The following is a 12642-nucleotide window of genomic DNA, read 5'->3' on the forward strand; positions in this document are numbered from 1 at the left end:
GCTATTGTATTTTCTATTTCTCCTTAAATTCTGTCAGTTTTTGCTTCATTTATCTTTGGGATTCTCTTGTTACGAGCATATACATTTGTAATTATATCTTTCTGATGTATTGACCCTTTTATCATTATGAAATGTTACCAACAAAATGATCTCTAGTAATATTCTTTGTCTTGAGGTCTATTTCACCTCATATTAATGTAGCCACTCTAACTCTGTTATCATTACTGTATACATGCATTTTTTTCCCATCATTTTACCCTCACTTATTTGTATCTTTGAATTTTACATATTTCTTTTGTAAACAGAGTAAGATCTTGGTGTTTTGGGTATTTTTTTTAAATCCCTTTACCTCTGCCTTTGAGTGGAGTGTTCAGCTCACTCATATTTAATGTAATTATTGATATAGTTGGATTTATATCCACTATTTTGCTTGTTTTCTTCATATCTCATTTTTTTTTGTTCTTCTATTGCTCCATTACTGTCTTTTGTGTTAAACAAAACCTTTTCTGATACCATTTTAATTCCCTCATTGATCATTTTAGCTGTATTCTTTGAGATTTTGTGTTGTTTTTAGTTGCTCTAGGGTTTAAAATATTCATTTTTAACTTTCACAATTCAAGTTAGCACTGACATAATTTCATTAAAATATAGCATACTAGTAAAGCCCTATGTCATTTCTCCTTATTCTTCTGTATTATTGACATATGTATAAAACCTTCATATATATTGTAAATCTAATAATAGTGTTAGAATTATGACTTTAAACAATCTTCTAATTTTAAGGAAATTAAGGAAGGAAAAGAAAAAAATTATACATACATGCATATAGTTCTTATTTACTCACATATTTCTGGTGACCTCCATTTTTTCCTGTGGATCTGAATTATTATCTGGTGTCATTTCCTTCAGCCTGAAGGACTTCCCTTGTTTTGTCAGGTATCCTAGCAGTGAATCCTATCAATTTTTGTTTATCTGGAAATATCTTTATTCTGCTTTTTTTTTAAGGCTAATTATACTAGGCTACAGAATTCTAGGTTGCCTTTTTTCTTCCTTTCTTTCAGCACTTTGATTATATCATTTCTCCTTCTTGTGGCCTCTATTGTTTCTTAGGAGAAGTTAACTATTAATCACATTCTAGTCCCCTTTTATACGAGTTGTGTTTCTCCTCCTGCATTCAAGATTTTCTCTTTTCTTTGGATTTCAAGAATTTGAATATAATGTGTCTAGTTGTGTTTTCTTTTGTTTGTGTATCAGCCTGGTGTTCACTGAGCTTCTTGGTGTTCATTGGGTCTGGAAATAAATGTTTTCCACTAAAATGGGACGTTTATAGCCGTTATATTTTAAAATAATTTTCTACTTCCATATCACCCCTCCTTTCATGACTCCCAATAGATATATTCTTGAAATTGTTCTACAGATCTTTGAGACTATTTCTTTTTTTTTAATCTCCTTTATTTTTGTTCTTTGGATTAGACAATTACTATTGATCTATCTTCTAATTCACTGACTTTTGCTATTTCAAATCTGCTGTTGAGTCTCCCTAGTGAATTTTTTATTTCATTTACTATACTTTTCAAATTTAGAATTTCCATTTGGGTACTTCATCTGGGTTTTCAAGAGTCAATTTTTACTGACTGCTTTGTTTTCCCTGAATATGGGTCACACTCTTCTGTTTCTTAGCATGTCTTGTAATGATTGTGTGAATTTTAGATAAAATTGTAGCACCTGTGCATTCTGTTTTATGTTTCTAAGGCTCAGTGTTTTGTGGTTTTCTATTGTTTGTTTCTTTGTTTTAGTAACTTGCCTGGACTTAAACCACAGGATATCTTCTTCTGAAGCTGACAATGTATCTGGTCATTTTGTTTAAGTATTTCTTTTTGGGGGACCTCTCTGTCTGCATGGTTTAGTGGTCAGCCAGTGATTTGGGCTGAATTATCTAAGGCTTCCTCAGATGTTGCCAATTGAGGTATGTGTGTGGAGAACACCTTCAAAGTTGCAGCCAGTTCTCAAGTTTATCTTGGTGTACCATATCAGGAGATACATGACTTTAGTTGTTTCATTGTTGATAACATTAACATTGATACTTAGTTAAGATTATATCTGCTAGGTTTCTCTACCAAGAGATTAATATTTTCCTTTTAAATTAATAAGTAATTTGTAGACTTTTTGGTCAAAGTTTGTAATTTTAAAATAGGTAAATATCACTTTGCTCATTGATCATTAACTTACTAGCTTATCACCTACTGACTATTTTTTCTGAATCAGTTATTAAGTTGATAGATGGTGGATGTTCTAACTCCATTATTCCTTCTACTCTATTTCAAGAAACAATTTTCCCTTTTTATTTATTCATCCATTTCTTTGTTTATTTACTTATCAACATGGACACATAGATTCTTTTTTTTCTCTTTCCTATCTCCAAGTTTTTATAGTTAGTCTTACCAAAGTATAATTTTACACAGAGTAAAAATAGACTTTTTAATTTTTCCCAAGAGAGTTCCCTTTTGTCCTTTTTCAGTCAATCTCTCTTCCAACCTCTAGCCCCTCAAACCTACTGATCTCATTTCTGTTCCTATTTTAATATTAATTTCTGATTTTTTGTTGCTAATATAAAATTTTATACATTAATCTTATATTATGAAACCCTGCTACACTTGCTAATTAATCCTAGCAGATCGTTTTTTGTAGCTTCCACAGAATCATGTCATCTGTGAGACCTCTTCCTTTACTTCTTGCTTTCCAGTCCAGATGCATTTGATTTCTTTTGCTTATTGCTTGGGCTAGAACTTCTAGTTCAATGTTGAATTAAAGTGGTGAGAGTATATATCCTTGCCTTATGTCTATATCAGAGGGAAAACCTTCAGTAATTGACAAGGATGACATCCTTAATATTAAGGATGATGTAAGTTGTAGGCTTTTTTCAAGTACTCTTAATTATGTTGAGGAAGTTCCCTTCTATTTTTAGTTTCCTGAGAGTTTTACTTTTTTAGACAGGAATGCATGTTGAGATTTTGTCAAATAGTTTTTCTGCCTCTACTGAAATGATCACATGGTTGTTTTTGTTTTTTGAGGTTTTTTAGTCATTAACCTGATGATTTATATTGATTGATTTTCTAAGGTTAAACCATCTTTTGTTCCTGGTGTAAATCCCACTCAGTCATGATATATTATCCTTTTAATATGTTGCTGGATTAGTCTTGCTAAAATTTTGTTAAGAATTTTCCCGTGTATGTTTATGAGGAATAACTTTTCTGTCATTTTCTTTTCTTGTAGTGTCTTTATCTTATTTTGTTATCAGGTTATACTGACAGCATCAACATCTATACTTGCTATTTCACATATAGCAGATACTGTTCTAAGTAATTTACATATATTTATTCCTTTTTACATTTGGCATTATTTCAGACTTCACAAAACAACTGTAAGAATAATACAGGCTAGTCTCATATACTTTTCATTTAAACTTCTCAAATGTGAAGCCCTTGCCACATTGGCTTTACTGTTCTCTCTCCCCTCTGGCCACCTTTGAGTCTTTTCACTTTAAAATTTTTTATTTTTCTTAAACTCTGGGAACTTTTCACACATAGTTTCCTTTATTATATACTCCTTCCATCATTTTAGTACAGTCTCTGGATAAATTTTATCCTTAGTTTTCCTGTGGCAGAACCAACTTATCATTTAGGACATCGCAAGTATTATTATAGGGTCAATGAAATTGTCTTGATGAATCTAGTTAAAAATTTCAAAATTGATTGCTCTTATTTACTCTTCTGTGCTCTGGAGAATAAGTCTACTTACAAAATTATAAAGTCCATGTCTGGCAGGACAGATAGTATCTATTTAAAATTAAGTTCATTCTCAGCACCCCTTACTTACATATTTATCTCTCCAGACCCATTCTCTGTTCTTCACCTTTCTTAGATCATGTGAGGCTGACTTCTACAGACTGTATCCTGAAGGCTGCCTTTCTCTTTGACTTGACTGGGTTTGACCAATGAGGAAAATGAGTGGGAGATTGAGATTGGAGGGCATAGAACAAAATTGGGATGTTTTCCCACAAATCCCTCTTTGCCTGGTCATAACTGGAAATGGCTGGGTTTTTTGGGGGGTGAGGGGGGTTTTTAACTGAAAGCCATAGTTCCTGCCAGGCAGTCCTTTCTTACAGCTATATATCTCACTGGGTTCCAATAACTGATACTTCTCTAATACCTTTAAGCCTAGGAGTTGTCATGGGCTCCCTCTGTTGTTAAGTGGCAAGTGCTTCATCATCTCCTGTTCTTTCCATTAGCCCTGCCTGCACCTCATTCAATTCCTTTTGACAGGTGCACCTGTTTCTAGCCAGGATCCTGACTGTGCATCACTTCTTGGTGTTCCTGTTTCTACTTCTACTCTATGTTCCTCATCCTAGGGTCCTCCAACTAGAGCTTACCTTCTCCTAGAAAGGTCCTAGCCCCAAATATCTTATTTTGTTCAAAATTTAATCTAATGTATATCTCACCTGAAGGAGGATCCACTAGAACAAGTATCACTGTCTAAGATATTCTAAGGATGCTAATTTTGTTACCTGTCCTGGGGCATTTGAATTTTAAGGGCTAATTCCTTTATAATCTCAAGCAAAACATTTCAGGATGGAAATTCTTATAAAGGTGGTAAAGTTGATATTCTCTGTGGTGCCCCTCAAGTAATCCAGGCCCCAAATGTGGAAGGAGGCCAGAAGGTAAGAGCCTGTTCAACAAGAAGAAAAAGTTGCTAAAATACATACCTCAGAACAGTAGTTCTACAAAATGCTTTGCAAAAAATAAGGGAATTCTTCTTTTATGTGACAATTTTTGGAAATGCTGCATAATAAATCCTCCTCTTGAGAAGAGAAATTGCGTATTAGCTCACTAAAACTATAAGTCTTACGATAAATAAACTGGTTTTACTTTGAGCCAGTTGTGTTTCAAATAAGAACAAAATTTCTCAGAATGCTTTAACTTTGCTAATAACACTGCCTCTAGGGCATCACAAAGAAATCTGTGTAATAGAGCAAATTGTTTTCTTCCAGAAAATTTGGATGCTTAAGCATTTTACACGTAGGAAAATAGACTATATCTGCTATTAGCTATTTCTCTCTTATTTCTGAATTTTTGTTATCCACTCTTTTCTTTCAGTGTTTGATTTTCTAATAATTCTGGTTCTATTTGGCTATAATAAACGTAATAAAAAGATCTGAGAATCTTATGCCAAATCCATGCAGTGTTCTATTGCTTTTAACTTTTTTCTTTCCTGTCTGGATAATTATGTTTTCTGGAGGATCTTATAGTGTAAACTCAATGAAAATACGAATCATCAATATAGTCTGATTAGATGCAACTGTAACACTATAATTAATTCTGAATAATTTCACATTTTAAAACAGCATAATTAGAAGCACAGGGGCCCCTTCCCTCTCGTCTTTCATAAAGTTGTTTGCTTACTTTGTACTAGCTTCAGTCTTACCAAAGAATGATTTACCAGAATAAAGAAAAAAATCACCCAGAGAGATAAATTCTGTTTCTATAAAATAAAGGTATTTTCAAGAGTCTTTAAAATAAGGAAGCATTGTTTATTCCAACTATAAAAGTAGTACAAGTTACTGTAAATAAGTTTAAACAATAGATAAATATATAAAATGTAATGTCGAAGTCCCAGGTAATCCCCTGCCTACTCTTACTACTTTGGAATTCCTTGGACTTAAAATTTATGTGTGTGTGTCTGTATAATATATCTGTGTGTATATACAGATATAAATAAATACACTATGGTGATAAAGATTAATTATAAAGCTAATAGATAACCATAAAAAAGAGGTTGGAAACTGGGCCTCTTTTTATACTCTGTGACGCATTTTTCTGAGTGTGGAAACTCTGAATGGTAGCTGCCATTTTGATACGCTTTCTAGTTTCTTTTGGCAACAAAACGTCAATTTTGTTGGCCTTAAAATCCTCATTTCTTGACAGGTGCCCATCAAAACCACATACCTTTCCCTCAAATTTCCTACAACATTTCTAATTTCTTCAGTTTTCTCAGGAGGTTTCTGTTTAGTCTAGCTATCTTCTAAACTTCATTACGATGACCCCTCTCATGAAAAAGCACTACAGAAGCCTCATGTTTATTTTTTATTTGAACATGACTCCTGAAGGCATCATTCAAATCTCTGAATGCACTCACTAATATATTCCATAACGAACATATATCCGTAGGTGTTTTTATATTCTGATAACGTCTTCCTGTGTTCAGCCATCTATATTTAATGAAAAGCTATCACTTTTTCCCCTGGCAAATTTCAAACATCTGTGGAGCTATCTCATGCACAGACATGAACTTTCTCTGTGACCTTGGACAATCTTGTTCTATCTCCTGAGTGTATAAATCTATGGCACGGGGAACATTGTAATGCAGATCACTTTTCAAGAACATTATAATTATTAGAAATTGTGAAGAGGTTCAGATTTATCAACCTAAGTTTGACTATTTTAGAGATACCAATCATGCACATTATGTGTAATCATGTACATTAACCCTTCTAAGCCATTAGGTAATTACTCAACACGTACCACGGACTGCCTTATTGACCCAAAGTGGGGGGTTATACCCTTCCTTGGTCCCTGCCTGTCTCCTCTGCTCTTGTCTTCTCCAGATCTCTGCAGACTTGTGTGTGTGAGGCTGCAGACTTGAGACAGGCAAACCTTAGCCATCCTCAGGGATTGTCCCACTAGTGGGTTTTGTTTGTCTCTCTCCCTGTTGGGCTGTCTTGAGAGTTACACTTCTTGAGCTAAACCACAGAATTCCTACATTTTTACCTGAGTCATTATTGCTGAGTCTGACCTTCTCTGCATCCAAAGCCAACTACTGAACACACTTATTGTTTCTAGAATTGCGCTTTATGAATCAGCCAAGATGAGGGCATCCTCATACCTTCCTTTCCCATCCTCTGCACTGTTCTCATTCTAACAAGGGGATGCCTGCACCTCAGTTTCCAGTCTTGAGACTCTCTCTCTCTCCCATGTCCTCTGCATGCCCCAGTTGATAAAAATGGGAATCTACTTTGCCCCTGTGCTAAGGTCCTGCTTGGGTAATCTATGCAGTTCCCTTTTGAGCCTGAGGCTTCTACCCTTCTTGCCAGTCATCCTGTTTTAGGACCAAAGGTTAACCCCTCATGACTACCACACAGCTGGGCCCTCTCCTCTTGAACTGATGTGTCAAGTGTCCAAACCTCCCTGGAAGTCTGGGAGTCAGCTCTTCCACAGTCTCCATTCTTGAGTTCTATCTAATTCTTGGATGGATCCTTTTGATTCTCTGTTGTGTTCTGGTCTCTAAACGAACCTGAGATTTCTGTTCCCTTGTGCTCTTGGGTCTGTGGGCATCCAGGCCTGCTTCATACAACCTGCCACCCTGCTAACAGATGGAAGCTGAACAAAAGTTCTCTGAACAAACAGGTTTAGAAAAAGCTCTGGTAAGAAAGTTTCTCAGGTTTCCTTCTTTGTAGGACTTATCTAAGCCTTTAATATACTAATATGCATCCACAGAGGTGAAAATAATATACAACTTTTCCAAATATATTTTCTGAAGGAGTATTTTTTTTCCAAGAGTTTCTTAAAGACCTAGAACTAAATGTGTTCTAGGAAACATATTTTGAAATTGCTTTTTTAAAAGATTAGACTAGGGAATCCCATGGTCTCTTTCAGTTTTATGGATTCTGATTCAATGATTCACGAGAACTATTTTGGGGGAAAGTGATCAAAGTGGAAAAATCTGTTAGTGTTTAGTTTAACTCTGTCCAAGGAATAGAGAAGCACTGTATTTTATTTACTAGGGAGTTGTTTTCTATGATGGAGCAGGGAGAAAGCAGAAAACTAACATTCTTTTATTTATTCGATCATTGTGAGAATATTTATTGAAACTCACAATGTGCCAGGCATTATTCTAGACACTGGAGTGTTAATGATGGATAAGATCAGTGCTCTGCCTGCCCTCAGGAATCTTAGAGAAATCAGCTAGAGCAAGCCACCTAGTATCTTTGCTCTGAGTCTGTGCATCAAGTCTCATTTTTAAGTTTCCTTTAGAGTTTGAGTTCTTAAAGTTTTGAGTACATCTCTTTTTGTAATAAACTGGATTCAGACTTGTCATTCTTCTATAATTAAAGAAAACTGGTGAAGTTACATAAGCAAATATTCATAAGCACATAGTATGTAACAGGTATACATACACAGAAATACATACAAACTGTATACATAGATATGACCAAGACAATTTTTTATCTGACTGAGGCTAGAAATAAAATGCTACTCACTATAAAATATATGTGAGTTTCTCAGAAAATTGTCCACAACACCTATATTAAAATAAGCAAGGGTAATTGTGAAAATGCAGATTTCCACTCCAGATATTCTAATTCAGTAAGGCTCAGGAATATGCATGTTAACCTAATGCCAAATAACATACTTATGCACACTAACATTTAAGAACTTCTGATATTGAGACTCGGGGGTGGGAGAGAGCTGGAGCTTGTCACCACGTGACCCTAGATTGGACAGAGGGACTCACATTGGCTGGAGCAAGGATTGGAGGTGGGGGAAAGGCAGGCACCCAATCTCCTCGTGGGATAATGTACAGAAGGTACCTGATAGACAGTAAGTGTTCAAAAAGTGTTAATTCTCTTTCCTCTGACATGGCTCAAAGAAAACACAATCAACAGCTGAGCATGCCTGGGGGCTTCTTACTGTTTCCTCCTCAGTTTAGTATATTTTATTTTGCTTTCATGTGACCTCACTTGGGAGGAGATCCGCAGATTCTCTCCAGAGACACGGGGAATCCCTCCTAGTTTATACCTTGACTTATTATATGTTTTAAAATTAGATTTAGGTACTGATAAAAATTCAAATAGCAGAGTACAGAGGCCTGTGGGATTTTTCTTCTCACGTTTCACAAAAAATTTAACAGCTTACTGGTTTCAGATCAAAACTCTAGAAGCCTCCATCACCACATTTCCTGTTTGTAACTGAACAAAGTACACACAAAAGATTTTAAGAAACAGAAGAGAGAAAAAACTGAGGTACAGATAAGACAAGGTTTACTGCCACACTGCTTCTAACATAACAGAGCAATATTACTTAGAAAAAAAGTTTGTGGGAGCCTTTTTAATCCATACATTTGCCTATGGCTACATAAGGATTTTTCTGAGAAAAGAAGCATGCCAGGTAAGTGGCATTTTAAATTCTTGTGTTCAATTCCTATGCCTAAGAATTTACATAATAATTTCCAAGCCTCTAGCAAAAAGACACTTAAGGTTTGGAAAGTAAATTAGTTTACAGAATTATTTTTTAAATGTGGGCTAACTTTTACCACAATTAGAACATATTTTGAAATATATTAATAAGCATAAGTTGACTACTTTCTCTTAAAAAGTTGGACAGTGTTTTATAATATAAAGCTAGTTGTAGCTATTCAGTAAGTGTTCCTTGATAATCACACCATTTAAAGTACTTATTTTTAAAGGAACTTTCGTTGACCATGCATATTCCTCTTTAGTTTAGTTTAGTTCTAAAGCAGGTTAGGAGTAACAACATTCTGGGATTAACATGTACACACTGCTATATTTAAAATGGATAACCAACAAGGACCTACTGTATAGCACAGGGGACTCTGCTCAATATTATGTAACAACCTAATCAGGAAAAGATTTTGAAAAAGAATAGAGACATATATACCTGAATCACCTTGTTGTACACCTGAAACTAACACAACATTGTTAATCAACTATACTCCAATATAAAATATAAAGTTAAAAAAAATAAAGCTGGTTAGGAGTAACAACATTCTAATTCCTTGGATTTTAGGCGCTATATTATCTTCCCAGAAATCAATTCAATCATCAACTTTCAGAGAGATGACAATTTGCAAAGACCAGTGAAAATCCCATCACCTGTGGAATAGATTATGAGAGTTGAATCCACATTGATTAGCCGAATGTCTGCTCCACATTGACTATCATCTATCATTCCTCCTTTATTCTTTTACGTACTTTTAACTTCCTTAATAAGCATCCTTTTGTAATAAGAGAAGACATGCTTATTATATAACGTGGGAGAACTGTGAAATATATATGAAAAAAAATTTACATAGTTTTCATCACCTTAGAAAAATAAGATATTATGTTGTATTTCCTTCCAACTTTTGCTTCTATATATCTTCACGGTTTGCTTTTCATAACTGAAATAATAATGTAAATAAAATCATATGTTCAGCTTTTTTCACTAACATAACCATCTCCATCTTTATGATAACTTCTGCTTAGGTGTTTTACATGAATGCACAAAGTGACATCTTTTGTGTTATAGTTTACTTAGTTGTTTATTGTTAGACATTAATGTTGTATACAGTCTTTTTATATTTTAAATGACAGAAAGATGAACAGCTCTATTGCTTTTTCTATATTAAGGGTTATTTTCTTAGAAAAGATTTCTAGACATGGAATTACTGAATAAGAAGTTATGAACATTTTAAGTCTCATTATTGCCAAATTGCTTTTCCAAGGCTGATGCCAATTCACTCTCATCCTAGAGTGTTTCTCCTTAACAAGCTGGTCTCATTTTAAAAAATCTTTACTAATTTGATAAGCACAACATGCTAACCCATTGTTTAATATGTTTTACTTTGATTATAATGAGGATGAAAATTTTTGCATGGGTTTTTAAACTGTTTATAATTCTGTCATTTGTGAATTGTCTAATTACACTTTTGCTTATAATTGTGCTAATAGTATTTTTAATATCAATATGTATAAGCCATTTATAAAGATAATAGATATTTTAATTCCTGTGAATTTGTTTCCCAGTGTTTTGTTCCATGGATTTTAAAACTGATTGATTGGATTAATCACACAGGGAACATAAACTGATGTATGGTTTTCACAATTCTCTTTATCTTTTCCAGGTACATATATTAGCAAAGAAAAAAAACAATTGTTCCAGTTTTGCTAGTGCCCTGCAAGAAATGGACTTAGCAATACTATGAACAATTGCTATGAGCTGACAGTCATGGGGAACTTGGCAAGGGTGGGAAGGCCAAAGGCAGTGAATATGATGTTCAACTATTTCTCATTAATTAATTTTAAATTTGGAAGGGATGATAAAATTTCCTTCACAGTATTTCATAGTTTATGTTTAGATCCCTTCAGGTGCTATACAGGAGCTCCTCCATTGTCAGTTAAGACCTACGGTTCCACAGAAGAGACAAAATGTATACAGTATTTGCCATTAAAGCCTCATAGATCTTAAAAGCCAAGAAACAAAACCAAAAATCAAAAATCCTTAATGTGAAAGGAGAGACTCAGATTATAGTATTTTTTACATTAGATAGGTGAAGTAAAAAAGAAAATAACTGTGAACACAATGGAAAAGTGAGATTATTCCTAGTTGAGTAAAACAATGTATGAAAAGAAAAACCCAAGTCTTTCCTTTTCTCCTACCTATATGCCTTGTAGTCACTGCATCAATAAATGTGCCAGCATCCTACTTTCTACTGTGCTTCTGCATTCACATAAAATCAATATTAGCTAAATCAAAGGCAAAAACAACTCCTTTGGGCTACCATTAATTTAGTTTAAACAATGATTCACAATTTAGTTACACCTCGCTGTTTTTCAAAAAAAGGATTTTCATTGTCTTTTCTCACTTTTCTCTTCCCGTGAGCCTCAATCACCTTTTGAGAACAATGAAAGCCTGTCTTTTAGAGACTAGATAGGACTGATTTATGAATCATCTTTTAAACTCAGATGTTCTTTAAATTAAAAATAGGTCAAAGACAGTGTTTCATCACTTAATTTAGGTAACATTTCACAGGCGATTTCAAGAAAACTTGACCCAGGAATGTTTGCCACTTAAAGGTCACAGCTGTGAGAAATAAATATCCACAAATTGCTAGTTAATAATACATAAATAAATATTGGACTCTTTTCCAGGCATTTTTTTTCATTTAATTTATTCAGCATTCCTGAATTAAAAAGAAGAGAGAAAAAATTAACAGGCCTTCTTAAAACATTAAAGAAACATAGTAGTTACAGTATTTTGTTGGATGAAAGTTTCCACACACCCATGCCATCTTCAGAGGCTCTTACCAAGGTGCTTCTCCAATAGGAAACAATAAGTACATATACAAAATGGAGCAGCTACATACAGATAAAGAGAGGTTTGTCTACAGCAGGGAATTTGGCAGCACTTCAATCCCAATAGGATTTCCCAAGTTTACCAATTCCAAGTTTAATTATGAAAGAGACAGAGTCTAGTGCTGGAGGAATCATAACATACTGTCTTAAAATCTACCCTCCATCTCACTCCTGTATGTCCACTTTCCTCCATTAAATTCAGCAGGTATTGGTTAAGAGGAATCGTGATGTACTAGAAAGAGGGGACCTTCATGTCACACCGGTGGGGATCTGAACTCCAGTTTTACAGCTGGCTTAGTGTGAGGGTCAGTGTTTTGCAGAAAGTCACACAGCTAGTAAGTGACTACACTCCTCTTTCCCTATATTGTTTGAAAACAGATGTTCCAAAGCTTCACATTGCCATTGTCCCTCTCCCCATCATGGCCCCTCCCTGACATACAACATTCACTTCTCAA

The 12642-nt window shown here is 34.5% G+C and overlaps 1 protein-coding gene across 1 annotated transcript in view; it reads left to right on the plus strand.

Annotated features, from left to right (window-relative positions):
- Positions 1–9030: 9030 nt before the first annotated feature.
- Positions 9031–12642, plus strand: part of LOC114891072 (T-cell receptor-associated transmembrane adapter 1) — a 36343-nt gene continuing 32731 nt past the window's right edge. The window contains exon 1 of the mRNA XM_029215110.1: positions 9031–9221. Coding sequence (XP_029070943.1) covers positions 9215–9221 — 7 coding nt within the window. The 5' untranslated portion in view covers positions 9031–9214. The remainder of the gene's footprint in view (positions 9222–12642) is intronic.

This window comes from Monodon monoceros, unplaced genomic scaffold (assembly GCF_005190385.1).
Source record: "Monodon monoceros isolate NGI ecotype Baffin Bay Population unplaced genomic scaffold, NGI_Narwhal_1 Super_Scaffold_11, whole genome shotgun sequence".
NCBI classification, from domain to species: Eukaryota; Metazoa; Chordata; class Mammalia; order Artiodactyla; family Monodontidae; genus Monodon; species Monodon monoceros.